Source organism: Haematobia irritans, chromosome 1 (genome assembly GCF_050003625.1).
Source record: "Haematobia irritans isolate KBUSLIRL chromosome 1, ASM5000362v1, whole genome shotgun sequence".
In the NCBI taxonomy this organism is placed as follows: Eukaryota; Metazoa; Arthropoda; class Insecta; order Diptera; family Muscidae; genus Haematobia; species Haematobia irritans.
In genome coordinates this window covers 185870272-185886320 of record NC_134397.1, presented here as the reverse complement: position 1 = coordinate 185886320, position 16049 = coordinate 185870272, and the positions used below count along the sequence as shown (strand labels likewise).

At 34.6% G+C, this 16049-nt stretch overlaps 2 protein-coding genes across 2 annotated transcripts; one reads left to right on the top strand and one right to left on the bottom strand.

Annotated features, from left to right (window-relative positions):
• The first annotated feature begins 332 nt into the window (after positions 1 to 332).
• On the top strand, positions 333 to 1134 carry LOC142222275 (larval cuticle protein A2B-like). The gene is made up of 2 exons (XM_075292313.1): positions 333 to 406; positions 476 to 1134. Exons 1-2 carry the CDS (start codon positions 395 to 397, stop codon positions 1040 to 1042), a joined length of 579 nt encoding a protein of 192 aa, XP_075148428.1. The 5' UTR covers positions 333 to 394; the 3' UTR covers positions 1043 to 1134.
• Positions 1135 to 11068: 9934 nt separating this feature from the next.
• On the bottom strand, positions 11069 to 12053 carry LOC142222274 (larval cuticle protein A3A-like). The gene is made up of 2 exons (XM_075292312.1): positions 11926 to 12053; positions 11069 to 11782 (listed from the first exon to the last, which is right to left on the bottom strand). The coding sequence occupies exons 1-2, from the start codon at positions 11935 to 11937 to the stop codon at positions 11156 to 11158; spliced, it is 639 nt and encodes a 212-aa protein (XP_075148427.1). The 5' UTR covers positions 11938 to 12053; the 3' UTR covers positions 11069 to 11155.
• Between the last annotated feature and the right edge of the window lie 3996 nt (positions 12054 to 16049).

Here is a 16049-nt window from a genome sequence, read left to right as displayed (position 1 = left end):
TGTAAATACCACCAAGCCTAAAATAATTCTTACAGAAACAATATCTTTGATATGCTTGTGTTTTTCGATATAATTGCATTTAATTGGCTCCGGAAGGGCTTTTGCCCTCCTTCTTCAATGGATGTAAAGAAAGAAAAATGTGTGTTTTTGGTTGATTACAATTGAAATGGATCAAAGTCGTTGTGTGCACTTGTTGAAGCAACTCCCAAACCAGTTCAGTTTAGGTCATTTCAGTTATCTCTCTTTTTACGAGTAATAAAAAAAATATGCGTAACAAACTTGGAAGTATAAAATCAACGATAAATTCCATCTTAAACATCATACATCGGTATCTCTCTCAAGAGTCAAGACATCTCGAAGAGACACAGTCAATTTCTTTTTCAAATCAATCACAATGGCATTCAAGGTACGTAGAGGGTTAAGATGCCAAAGTATCTAGGATATTTTTGTTATTAAACTGCATTTCTCTTTTCAGTTCGTCGCTTTCTTGGCTTTGGTTGCTGCTGCCAGTGCTGGTATTGTTCCTGCCACTCAGGTCTACCATTCTGCTCCTGCCACTGTTGTTAAGACTGTAGCTCCCGTTCATGTGGCTGCCCATCCCGTTTACGCCAAGGCTGATGATGAATTCGATCCTCATCCTCAATACAAATATGGTTATGGTGTCAACGATGCTGTATCTGGTGATTCCAAGAGCCAAGTTGAGGAACGTGATGGTGATGTTGTTCGTGGTGAATACTCTTTGATCGATGCTGATGGTTTCAAACGTACTGTCCAATATACCGCTGATGATGTCAATGGTTTTAATGCCGTCGTCCACCGTGAACCCTTGGTTGCCAAAACTGTTGTCTCTGCTCCAGTAGCTCATTATGCTGCCCCAGCTGTCGTGAAGACTGTTGCTCCAGTTGCTCATTATGCTGCTCCCACTGTGGTTAAAACTGTTGCTCCAGCTTATACCACCTACTCAGCTCCTGCTGTAGTTAAATCCGTTGCCCCAGCCTACACCACCTACTCTGCTCCAGCCACATATGTTACCCATCACTAAGAGGACTAATTGAATACCATGCTGCTGTGATGACTGAACAATTTTCTGTAGACTCAATTGTTATTTTAGTTTTAGACCCCTGAATAAATTTAAGGATCATATGATAAAAAAATAATGAAGTGTTCTTTAAATGGCCGAAAGGGAAGTTTAAAGAATAGCTTAAAGACTAAGATATGAGCAAGGGGAAAAAGAAAACATGTCTATTGCTTCGTCACAAAATCATTGGCTCCAAATTACGACAATATTAACTGTACAGTAGTTTATTCCTACTATTTTTGATAGATATCTGACAACTTGAGAAAATAAGCTTATATAATGTGCAGTATGTGCTTGTCAATAGATCCTAGTTCCCCTGTAATGTATACGGTAATTTCTTGCCTTGCTAACTAATCTACTTTGCAATTATCCTGTTAAATTCCTGCGTCCAGGCACCGGCATTTGGTGAATATTGTTCTGCTCAGTTATCTTGTTGGAAGATTTGCGCTTGCCTATGGCCTTGTTCGAGTAAAAGAACACAGAGCCCAAAGATTATATTGCAGGATGACTGTCTGAGTTTATATTTATGTCGATTTAGTTCAAAGTACGAAATGTGTCATTGATTTACAACCACTTAACAGGTTGGCTGATAAGTCCCCGGTCTAACAAAGAAAAACACATTTTTTTGTCAATATTCGTTTTTATTATTCAACATAGTTCCCTTCAAGAGCGATACAACGATTATAACGACCTTCAAATTTTTTGATACCACTTTGGCAGTAGTCCTTCGGTTTTGCCTCAAAATAGGCCTCAGTTTCGGCGATCACCTCTTCATTGCAGCCAAATTTTTCCCTCCGAGCATCCTTTTGAGGTCTGAGAACACGAAAAAGTCGCTGGGGGCCAGATCTGGAGAATACGGTGGGTGGGGAAGCAATTCAGAGCCCAATTCATGAATTTTTGCCATCGTTCTCAATGACTTGTGGCACGGTGCGTTGTCTTAGTGGAACAACACTTTTTTCTTCTTCATATGGGGCCGTTTTGCCGCGATTTCGACCTTCAAACGCTCCAATAACGCCATATAATAGTCACTGTTGATGGTTTTTCCCTTCTCAAGATAATCGATAAAAATTATTCCATGCGCATCCCAAAAAACAGAGGCCATTACTTTACCAGCGGACTTTTGAGTCTTTCCACGCTTCGGAGACGGTTCACCGGTCGCTGTCCACTCAGCCGACTGTCGATTGGACTCAGGAGTGTAGTGATGGAGCCATGTTTCATCCATTGTCACATATCGACGGAAAAAAAGTTTTTGCTTCCACCGTATTTTTTCCCTTCAGAAAACAGTATTTTATCAAAACACGAAATTTATTTTTTTTCATTTTTTCACAATAACAAAAGTTGCTTCACAAACGACGCTCTATCTAACAAAATAATTGACTTGCAGACGTCAAATTTTGACACCAATCATTTGAACGTTGGTACTATAAAAAAATAATATGCATTTAATACTAGCGACGCCATCTATGTGTCAGACCGGGGACTTATCAGATAACCTGTTATATATGCATGTATTTAAAATACAGAGAGTAACACGACTGACCGTTTGAGAGACATTTGATGGGTCAAGGACGGTTCCGTGGCATGACATTGATCGTTTGGTACCACGATTGAGACATACTGAAATAGTTGGTATAATTTGAGATGGTGATATTGGAGATATTCTCCCCAATGCACAGGGGAGAGCAAATATCATCCGTGTATGAAGGATGATACTACGACAAATTCTGGAATTTGGTAAATATAACCTAAATTTAAGGGCATGTAACTTAATTAATATTAAAGGCAACTTTTTTTCAAATGAAGATATTTTAATTAATAGAAAGCTTACAATCTATATTCATTCATTAAATTTTGGACTCTGATCTTTGATATTTGTCTACCGTCGTCTTATGTCTTTGAAATAAAGCTAATTATCCTTAAAGTAAAGAAAATTATTTTTGATTTGGAGAAATAAACTTTAAATTAACTGAGGTATTGACTTAGCGAATTAAATCCAAAAAAGCTTCAATTATAGGCTAAGACTTATTTTAAAAATTTAGAATCTATGGTTAACATTTTTATACCCTCCGTCCGTCCGTCTGTTGAAATCACGCTTCATTCCGAACAAAACAAGCTATCGACTAGAAACTTGGCACAAGTAGTTGTTATTGATGTAGGTCGGATGGTATCGTTGTTATTGATGTAGGTCGGATGGTATCGGTCCACTTTTACGCATAGCCCCCATATAAATGGACCCCCAAATTTGGCTTGCGATTGCTCTAAGAGAAGCAAATTTCATCCGATCCGGCTGAAATTTGGTACATGGTGTTAGTATATGGTCTCTAACAACAATGCAAAAATTGGTCCATATCGGTCCATAATTACATATATCCCCCATATAAACCGATCCCCCGATTTGGCTTACGAAGCCTCTAAGAGAACCAAATTTCATCCGATCCGGCTGAAATTTGGTACATGGTGTTAGTATATGGTCTCTAACAACCATGCAAAAATTGGTCCATATCGGTCCATAATTACATATATCCCCCATATAAACCGATCCCCCGATTTGGCTTACGAATCCTCTAAGAGAACCAAATTTCATCCGATCCTGCTGAAATTTGGTACATGGTGTTGGTATATGTTCTCTAATGACCATTCAAAAATTGGTCCACATCGGCCCATAATTATATATAGCCCCCATATAAACCGATCCCCCGATTTGGCTTGCGGAGCCTCTAAGAGAACCAAATTTCATCCGATCCTGCTGAAATTTGGTAAATGGTGTTGGTATATGTTCTCTAATGACCATTCAAAAATTGGTCCACATCGGCCCATAATTATATATAGCCCCCATATAAACCGATCCCCAGATTTGACCTCCGGAGCCTCTTAGAGGAGCAAAATTCATCCGATCCAGTTGAAATTTGGTACATGGTGTTAGTATATGGTCTCTAACAACAATGCAAAAATTGGTCCATATCGGTCCATAATTACATATAGCCCCCATATAAACCGATCCCCCGATTTGGCTTACGAAGCCTCGAAGAGAACCAAATTTCATCCGATCCGATTGAAATATGGTACGTGGTATTAGTATATTGTCTCTAACAACCATGCCAAAAGTGGTCCATATCGGTCCATAATTATATATAGCCCCCATATAAGCCGATCCCCAGATTTGACTTCCGGAGCCTCTTAGAGGAGCAAAATTCATCCGATCCAGTTGAAATGTGGTACGTGGTGTAGTATATGGTCTCTAATAACCATGCAAAAATTGGTCCATATCGGTCCATAATTATATATAGCCCCCATATAAATCGACCCCCAGATAATTGGAACGATATGGACGAATTTCTGCTTGGTCTGCTTAGACCACGTACCAAATTTCAACCGGCTCGGATTAAATTCACTACTCCAAGAGGCTCCGGAGGTCAAATCTGGGGATCGGGTTATATGGGGATATTGATAAATTTTTGCACGGTTGTTAGGGACCATATTCTAAATCCACGTACCAATTTTCAACCAGATCGGATGAGTTTTGCTCCTCCAATAGCCTCCGGAGGTCAAATCTGGGTATCGATTTATATGGGGGCTATATATAATTATGGATCGATGTGAACCAATTTTTTCATATTTGTTAGATACCATATATTAACACAATGTTCCAAATTTCAGTCGGATCGGATGAAATTTGCTATTCTTAGAGGCTCCGCAAGCCAAATCTGGGGGTCCGTTTATATGGGGGCTATACATAAAAGTGAACCGATATGGCCCATTTGCAATACCATCCGACCTATATCAATAACAACTACTTGTGCTAATTTTAAAGTCGATAGCTTGTTTCGTTCGGAAGTTAGCGTGATTTCAACAGACGGACGGACAGACATGCTTAGATCGACTAAGAATTTCACCATGACCCAGAATATATATACTTTTAGAGCAATATTTCGATGTGTTACAAACGGAATGACAAAGTTAATATACCCCGCATACTATGGTGGAGGGTATAAAACATATAGATACATAATTCCCATACAGGGACCAACCACCCTCTACCTACCCTGCACATTACGAGAAAATCGGAAAAATTAAAATTTGCAAAACAAATCGGACAAGGATTATGCGTTTCTCTCTATCGTTCGCAATAAATAAGACAAGTTTCAAGAAAATCTGAAATGCATCAAATTTTAAAAAAATCCGGCAAGGAGGAAGCGTAACTCCTCGACCAGACATTGAAAAATCTCGTACATATATTTATTTTTTCACCCTCGTGCCCTGTAAATTTCAAGTAAGTCGAAAATTTTGGTCTATTGTTTTAAAAAAGGCACGTCGACTTATCCGATCAAATGTCGAAATAAAAAAGTCCTACCCGTCCAAATATTAAAAAGTCTGGTTTCACATATAAACTTCATTCGTGTTCCTTGTCCTCTGTAAATTTCAAGTACATCGGAGAAATTAAGTTTTTCACTGTACTTTCCCCGACCAAATATCGAAAAATAAAGTAGTAAATCTTTGTTTAGACGCCAACTTTAACCATCTCTGAAATTTTCAAGCAAAACGGAGAACTTTGCTCCAATTTAAAAAAAAATCGGGCAGAATGCCTCTGAAATACACAAACACATCATTCGTTGGACTAAACTTGTGGATTGACAATGCACAATTATCCCAACACAGAACAAGTATATACGGCCGTAAGTTCGGCCAGGCCGAAGCTTATGTACCCTCCATCATGGATTGCGTAGAAACTTCATCTAAACACTGCCATCCACAATCGAATTACTTAAGTTGCGGTAACGCTTGCCGATGGCAAGGTATCTTAAAACCTCCTAACACCATCTTCTAAATTGTATGTAAGTCCATACGTGGTATATATTAAATCAAAAAAGATCGATCCAATACGTATATAATTCAGTTTGACAAAGTAGACATAAAATTTTGACAAAATTTTCTACAGAAATAAAATTTTAACAAAATTTTCTATAGAAATAAAATTTTCACACAATTTTCTGTAGAAATAAAAATTTTGACAAAATTTTCTATAGAAAGAAAATTTTGACAAAAAATTCTACAGAAATAAAATTTTAACAAAATTTTCTATAGAAATAAACTTTTGACAAAATTTTCTATAGAAATAAAATCTTGGTAGATTATTTTTGGCTCGAGTGGCAACCATGATTATGAACCGAATAAAATTTGAACAAAATTTTCTATAGAAATAAAATTTTGACAAAATTTTCTATAGAAATAAAATTTTGACAATGATGAAAATTTTATTATGAACCGAATAAAATTTTAACAAAATTTTCTCTAGAAATAAAATTTTGACAAAATTTTCTATAGAAATAAAATTTTGTCAAAATTTTCTATAGAAATAAAATTTCTATAGAAATAAAATGTTGGTAGATTATTTTTGGCTCTAGTGACAACCATGATTATGAACCGATATGGACCAATTTTTGTGTGATTGGAACAATTTTGGTATGGTTGTTAGCAACCATATACTAACACCACGTTCCTAATTTGAACCGGATCGGATGAATTTTGCTCCTCCAAGAGGCTCCGGAGAATGTTTTATATGGGGGCTATATATAACTATGGACCGATATGGACCAATTCTGGCACGGTTGTTAAAGATCATATACTAACACCATGTTCCAAATTAAAACCGGATTGGATGAAATTTGCCTCTCTTGGACACTTCGCAAGCCAAATCTGGGGATCGGTTTATATGGGGCTATATATAATTATGGACCGATGTGGACCAATTTTTGCATGATTGTTAGAGACAATATATCAACACCATGTACCAAATTTCAGCCGGATCGGATGAAATATGCTTCTCTTAGAGGCTCCACCAGCCAAATCTGGGGATCGGTTTATATGGGGGCTATATATAATTAAGGACCGATATGGACCAATTTTTGCATGGTTGTTAGAGACCATATACCAACATCATGTACCAAATTTCAGCCGGATCGGATGAAATTTTCTTCTCTTTGAGGCTCCGCAAGCCAAATCTGGGGATCGGTTTATATGGGGGCTATATATAATTATGGACCGATGTGAACCAATTTTTGCATGGTTGTTAGAGACCATATACCAACACCATGTACCAAATTTCAGCCAGATCGGATCAAATTTGCTTCTCTTTTAGTCTCCGCAAGCCAAATCTGGGGATCGGTTTATATGGGGGCTATATATAATTTTGGACCGATGTGGACCAATTTTTGCATGGTTGTTAGAGACCATATACCAACACCATATACCAAATTTCAGCCGGATCGGATGAAATATGCTTCTGTTAGAGGCTCCACAAGCCAAATCTGAGGGTCCCTTTATATGGGGGCTATACGTAAAAGTGGACCGATATGGCCCATATTCAATACCATCCGACCTACATCGATAACAACAACTTGTGCCAAGTTTTAAGTCGATATCTTGTTTCGTTCGGAAGTTAGCGTGATTTCAACAGACGGACGGACGGACGGACGGACGGACGGACGGACGGACGGACGGACATGCTTAGATCGACTCAGAATTTCACCACGACCCAGAATATATATACTTTATGGGGTCTTAGAGCAATATTTCGATGTGTTACAAACGGAATGACAAAGTTAATATACCCCCATCCTATGATGGAGGGTATAAAAAAAGTAAACTATGTTATGGGAAAAATGGACTATCTCGTGCGAAAATTGAACAAAATTGTATTCCAAATTTTCAGATTCATTAAATTAACGGCAATTTTGTTTGACATTTTTGGATTTTTAACTACCATTTACAAAATACATGCTCGAAAAGCAACAATGAACAATAAAGAAAAAAATCTTAGGCGCCAGATCGTTCTCATTTTAACCATGCCGTAGTTCATTCTATTCTATCATTCTATTTTTGAGAAGTGTACGAAAAACTTCTTCTGTTTTAGTTAGAATTGAACTTATGGGCATGACATTGAAATTTTACTATCATTTACTTCATACAATTTTTGAGACACACTTGAAATAAAGAAAAAATCGTTGGGCTGGGCAAAATTTCTTACAAAATTTAAAAAATAAACTAAAACAAAATAAATGTTTTTGTAGAATAAATGTTTTTTTGGGGAAAAAAATTCCCTACAAATTCCCCTACAATACTTTTCGTTCTAAAAAATAAAATTTTGACAATCTTTTCTATAGAAAACAAAATTTGAGAAAATGTTCTATAAAACTAATATTTTGACAAAATTTTCTATAGAAATAAAATTAAGACAACATTTTCTATACAAATACAATTTTGACAAAATTTTCTATAGAAATGAAATTTTGACAAAATTTTCTATAGACATAAAATTTTGACAAAATTTTCTATAGGAATAAAATTTTGACAAAATTTCCTATAGAAATAAAATATTGACAAAATTTCCTACAGAAATAAAATTTTGACAAAATTTTGTATGGAAATAAAATTTTGAGAAAATTTTCTATAGAAATAAAATTTTGACAAAATTTTCTTTAGAAATAAAACTTTGACAAAATTTTCTATAGAAATAAAATTTTGACAAAATTTTCTATTCCTGCTCTAAGCAACCAAAATGTAAAAATTATTAAAAATTGTGTTGAGTGAAAACGTCCCTACATTGCATTCATACGTCCCTACAATCACTAAATATTATAGAAATAAAATTTGGACACAATTTACAATAGAAATAAAATTTCGACAAAATTTTCTATAGAAATAAAATTTTGACAAAATTTTCTATAGAAATAAAATTTTGAAAAAGTTTTCTATAGAAATAAAATTTTGACAAAATTTTCTATTGAAATAAAATTTTGACAAAAAATAAAATTTTGACAAAATTTTCTATTCCTGAAAGTCCTATTCTATTCCTTTCCTATTCTATTCCTGCTCTAGAGCAACCAAACTGTAAAAATGATTAAAAATTGTGTTGAGTGAAAACGTCCCTACATTGTATTCATACGTCCCTACAATACGCTAAATATTATAGAAATAAAATTTAGATAAAATGTACAATAGAAATAAAATTTCGACAAAATTTTCTATAGAAATAAAATTTTGACAAAATTTTCTATAGAAATAAAATTTTGAAAAATTTTCTATAGAAATAAAATTTTGGCAAAATTTTCTAATGAAATAAAATTTTGACAAAAAATAAAATTTTGACAAAATTTTCTATTCCTGAAAGTCCCTACATTTTATTCGTACGTACCTACAAGACGCTAAATATTATAGAAATAAAATTTTGACAATATTTTCTATAGAAATTAAATTTTGACAAAATTTTCTGTAGAAATAAAATTTTGACAAAATTTACTATAGAAATACAATGTTGACAAAAGTTTCTATAGAAATAAAGATTTGACAAAATTTTCTATAGAAATAAAATTTTCACAAAATTGCCTATAGAAATAAAATTTTTACAAAATTTTCTATTCCTGCTCTAGAGCAAACAAAATGTGAAAATAATTAAAAATGTTGTTGAGTGAAAAGGTCCCTACATAGTATTCCTACTTCCCTTAAAGAAATAAAATTTTAACAAAATTTACTATAGAAATAAAATTTTGACGAAATTTTCTATAGAAATAAAATTTTGACAAAATTTTCTATAGAAATAAAATTTTCACAAAATTTTCTATTCCTGCTCTAGAGCAACCAAAATGTAAAAATTATTAAAAATTGTGTTGAGTGAAAAAGTCCCCACATTGTAGTCATACGTCCCTACAACACGCTAAATAAAAAATAAAATTTTGACAAAATTTACTATATAAATAAAATTTTGACAAACTTTACTATAGAAATAAAATTTTGACAAAATTTTCTACAGAAAAAAAATTGAAAAAAATATCTATAGAAATAAAATTTTGACAAAATTTTCTATAGAAATAAAATTTTGACAAATTTTTCTACAGAAATAAAATTTTGACAAAATTTACTATAGAAATAATATTTTGACAAATAAAATTTTGACAAAATTTATATAGAAATTAAATTTTGACAAAATTTTTTATAGAAACAAAATTTTGACAAAATTTTCTGTAGAAATAAAATTTTTACAAAATTTTCTATAGAAATAAAATTTTGGCAAAATTTTCTATAGAAATAGAATTTTGACAAAATTTTCTATAGAAATAAAATTTCGACAAAATTTAGTATAGAAATAAAATGTTGACAAAATTTTCTATAGAAATAAAATTTTCTATTCCTGCTCTAGAGCAACCAAAATGTAAAAATGATTAAAAATTGTGTTGAGTGAAAAAATCCCTACAGGAATGTTTGCTTGCCCCAGGGTGACGTATCTTTGTTAGTCTTTCATCTGTTAGCCTATGTATCCCTTGATCAACATTTGGATAAATCTTTTACTATCGATCTAGGATGGACCGTTTTGAAAGTCTCTTCAATGTCTAGTCACAATTGTGTTTTCATTGACGAATAGTGAACTTTCGATAAAGTTGACTAGTTCATGCAATACGGTCTCAGTAGACTTGCTCTTCAAGTAAGCATGTTGTCGTTTCGGGATCAATCTAGAATCAATGCTGGTTCTATGATGAATATCTATAACCCTCTCTACGGTCTTAAGAAGGGATGGAGATAAACTAATTGATGGGAATTCCTTTGTAGCTGAGTGAATTATTTTCCCTTCCACTTTCCTGGAATATATGATAAGTTGATACAGTCTTTATATAACGCCAGCAATCACGGAATAATCCTGTCCTTGCTGTTCCGCTGGAGTAATTCCGTCAGGTTCGGGGGATTTAAATGGTTCAAAACTGCTTGGGATAGAAAAATTGCATTGGGCTGTGAAAAATTTCGAAGAAAAATAAGAATAATTTCATTTAGTTAAATCAAACCATTGTTTGCAATAAAAATATTAGGGTCTTAATATATTTGCTCGCCCTTCTCCGGTTCATATCCAGAATCTAAGTATTTATAGGTTCCTTCAAAGCTTCTAATGTCGTTTTCCTCACTTCACCGTTATCCAAAGGTCCACCCAAAACTTCAAATTTCAAATTTTTTTTATAACATCAAATAATTTATTAATCAACAATCATAAGTCTAAACTAGAGGTCAAACATATAGGTTAACGAAAAGTGGCATTTAATGGTGAGCAACATAGGTAGCTGGGGCAGCATAGGTGGTATATGCTGGAGCTACGGATTTCACAACAGCGGGTGCCGAGTACGTGGTGTATGCTGGGGCAACAGATTTAACAACAGCGGGAGCGGCATAGGTGGTATAGGCTGGGGCAACAGATTTAACCACGGCTGGAGCAGCATAGGTAGTATAGGCAGGAGCAACGGTCTTAACAACAGCAGCTGGGGCGGCATAATGGGCAACGGGAGCAACGGTCTTGACAACAGTCTTAGCTACCAAAGGTTCACGATGGACCACAGCATTGAAACCATTGATGGGATCAGCGGTATATTGGACAGTGCGTTTGAAACCATCAGCATCGATCAAAGAGTATTCACCACGGACTACATCACCATCACGTTCTTCGATTTGGCTCTTGGAATCACCGGAGATGGAATCTTGGACATCATAACCGTATTTGTATTGAGGATGGGGATCGTATTCTTCAGCAGCCTTAGCGTACACAGGTTGGGCAGCAACATGAACGGGAGCTACAGTCTTGACCACAGCAGCTGGGGCAGCATGATATACTTGAGTGGCGGGTACGATTCCAGCGCTAGCAGCAGCGAGCAAGGCCAAGAAAGAAACAAACTAAAACAAACCACAAGAGAAAATCATCATTAATTAAAGTCCAAAGGAACGAAGCTGGCTACGTGGTCATTATCATAAAGATTTATTAATCCCTTCACATCAGTCACCAATTCCCTAAATTGTTATCTTCCTTGTTCACCTACCTTGAATGCCATTTCGTTGAAATTGATTAGTAGTGACCCTTAAAATTGGACTAAATGTAACTGAATTGAATGTTCAATTAAATGTGATAAGAAGTTTGTTCCGTCACCAACTTTTATACGAATATTCACAAAAAATAATACCTTCAATCTTCTCAAAAGCCAAGTTGCTTAGCTTCGTTATTCATACTGGACGATATTCAGTTCACACATCATGCAGTTTGTGTTTATTTGTGGTGACATAGTGTTAAGTGTAATTCAGTGATTATGAATGAATTACTCTGATATTGACCAAATACATGGGAAACAATTGTAAAGGGTTATGAAATTGTACTGACAAGTAATATGCCTTATATATATTGGAACTGAAAAAAGTATTGTCCTAATAGATAATAAGGACACAAAAGAGAAAAACAAATTTTTATAAAAGACATTACTGTGAAACCTCTCAAACTTGGACACTCTGAAAACCGGCCACCTCCCAAACATGGGCATGGGACGTTTGCTAACACATTAAAATTAACCTCTCAAAATTTATGCGACCGTGGGTATCCACCTTTCAGAGGTTTCACCGTATTATAAAATTTAATTAAAATATAATTTATAAATTTTGTTAAAAAAAAATTCTTTAAATTTAATGTATGGCTCTTACTTTTGAAATTTGCGTCCATTTGTTAACGTTGGATTAAATATAAAACAAGTTAGTATAGTCTAAAGTTGGACGGGGCCGACTATATTATACCCTTCACCACTATGTAAACCAATATTTGTGTTACCATCTCAACTCCTTCCAATTTGTTGGGAGCTTTTTAAAGGTTTGCATTTCCAGATACAAATATTTATAATGAAGAAAATTTTTTGTGCTTCTACAAAATCTCTAGAATTTAAATTTAAATTGGCTAACGCCTTGGGATGAAACACAATGTTGGTAGAAAACAAGTAAGGAAAGTCTAAAGTCGGGCGGGGCCGACTATATTATACCCTGCACCACTTTGTAGATCTCAATTTTGGATACCATATCACATCCGTCAAATGTGTTGGGGGGCTATATATAAAGGTTTGCCCCAAATACATACATTTAAATATCACTCGATCTGGACAGAATTTGATAGACTTCTACAAAATCTATAGACTCAAAATTTAAGTCGGCTAATGCACTAAGGTGAAACACAATGTTAGTAAAAAATATGGGAAACATTTAAATCTGAAGCAATTTTAAGGAAACTTCGCAAAAGTTTATTTATGATTTATAGCCCGATATATATTTATTAGAAGTTTAGGAAAATTAGAGTCATTTTTACAATTTTTCGACTAAGCAGTGGCGATTTTACAAGGAATGTGTTGGTATTTTGACCATTTTTGTCGAAATCAGAAAAACATATATATGGGAGCTATATCTAAACCTGAACCGATTTCAATCAAATTTGGCACACATGACTATATAACTAATTGTACTCCTAGTGCAAAATTTCATCCAAATTGGGCCAAAACTCTGGCTTCTGGGGTCATATAAGTCCTTATCGGGCGAAAAATATATATGGAAGCTATATCTAAATCTGAACCGATTTCAATCAAATTTATCACACATGAATATACTACCAATTGTACTCCTTGTGCAAAATTTCAAGCTAATCGGGATAAAACTCTGGCTTCTGGGTCCATATAAGTGCATATCGGGCGAAAGATATATATGGGAACTATATCCAAATCTGAGTCGATTTCAACCAAATTTGGCACGCATAGCTACAATGCTCAATCTACTCCCTGTGCAAAATTTCAACCAAATTGGGCCAAAACTCGGCTTTTAGAACCATATTAGTCCATATCGGGCGAAAAATATATATGGGAGCTATATCTAAATCTGAACCGATTTTAATCAAATTTTGCACACCTGACGATACTACTAATTGTACTCCTAGTGCAAAATTTCAACCAAATTCGGCTAAAAATCTGGCTTCTGGGTCCATGTAAGTCCATATCGGGCGAAAGATATATATGGGAGCTATATCTAAATCTGAACCGATTTCAATCAAATTTTGCACACTTGACTATACGACTAAGTGTTATGTTTGTACAAAATTTCAAGCAAATCGGTGTAAAACTCTGGCTGCTGGGTCCATATTAGTGCATATCGGGCGAAAGATATATATGGGAGCTATATCTAAATCTGAACCGATTTCTTCCAAAATCAATAGGGTTCTATTCTGACCCAAATTAGAAACATGTGCCAAATTTGAAGGCGATTGGACTTAAATTGCGACCTAGACTTTGATCACAAAAATGTGTTCACAGACAGACGGACGGACGGACGGACAGACGGACATGGTTATATCGACTCAGGGACCCACCCTGAGCATTATTGCCAAAGACACCATGTGTCTATCTCATCTCCTTCTGGGTGTTACAAACATATGCACTAACTTATAATACCCTGTTCCACAGTGTGGCGCAGGGTATAAATATGGGAAATATGAAGCGAGAGAAATTTTAATGCAATTGTACAAAAGAGCATTAATGATTTATTAGGCGATACATATGTATTCGAGATGTAGGACAATTTTAGTAATATTTACAATTTTTGCTACTCAACTGTAACGATTTTACAAGGATATTGGTTAGATCTCGCCAAGATATGTGGTCAAGTGTGGGTTGTGATATATTATTTGGTCAAGTCGGGCGACTTGGAGCCTTATTTAAAACTCAACCGTTCTGTGGAAAATCTGACATTACAGTGTGTAGGATATGTCTAAGATATGGGGAAGTCATCACAGAATTTTGTGTAAAGTGTGGGAATTTTGGTCATATTTGTATAAACCGGAAGAACAAATATGTGCAATTTTTTTTTAAATGTTATTTTTATATACTGAAAAAAATATTGTCGTGAGGCCAAAGATTTCATGTCCTTAAAATACAAATGCAAATTTTGCTTAGCATAAAAGACTCATTTCTCTAATATAAAGGTTTTTTCTCTGTCTAAAAGTCGATAAACTTTTCAATGAAGTCGTATTGTCCTTATAATTAAGTGATTTGACTTAAGAATGAGTATCATAACATGAGAGAAAAATTTTTTGGGGTAAGGTCAACTTGACTTGACTTGAAATTCAGAAAAATTCTTTAAAATTAACTGAAATAGTCAAGATGCAAAAAGACAACAATTTTTACATCTTGACTACAAAGCAAAAAATCGTTTAAAAATAGGACATGTTTTACAACCCTTTATTTTAACGATGGTTTTTGCTTGAAACATTCCATAATTTCTACTGAAAGCCGCGTCTGAATTTCGAAAATAAAGTTGTCGTTAAATCGTTTTTAAAGGACTTTGATCACTTATGAAGAAAAAAGCTGAAAAAACGGAAAATTTAAATTTGCTTCCTAGAAGCAAGAAGACAAATCCTAAATTTAAAAGAGAATTGTGTCTTAAAAGTATCCTTACTTGTATTCTCCGCTTCTTTGGCTCGGAATCAATACCAAAATTTTTAAAGTAAGGACAAAATCTTTGGAACCGGGCATTTCTTTTCTGTATAAAATTTATTAAAATTGTATTTCTATAGAACTGTTTTTCAAAATTTGTATTTTTATACCCACCACCATAGAATGGTGACGGGGGTATAATAAGTTTGTCATTCCGTTTGTAACGCATCGAAATATCGATTTCTGACTATATAAAGTATATATATTCTTGATCAGGGAGAAATTCTAAGACGATATAACGATGTCCGTCTGTCCGTCTGTCTGTCTGTCTGTCTGTTGTAATCACGCTACAGACTTCAATAATGAAGCAATCGTGCTGAAATTTTGCACAAGCTCGTCTTTTGTCTGCAGGCAGGTCAAGTTCGAAGATGGGCTATATCGGTCCAGGTTTTGATATAGTCCCCATATAAACCGACCTCCCGATTTGGGGTCTAGGGCTTATAGAAATCGTAGTTTTTATCCAATTTGCCTGAAATTTGAAATCTGGAGGTATTTTATGACCATAAAGAGATGTGCCAAAAATGGTAAGTATCGGTCCACGTTATAGTATAGCCCCCATATAGACCGATCTCCCGATTTTACTTCTTGGGCTTATAGAAACCGCAGTTTTTATTCAATTTACCTGAAATTTGAAATCTAGAGGTATTGTAGGACCA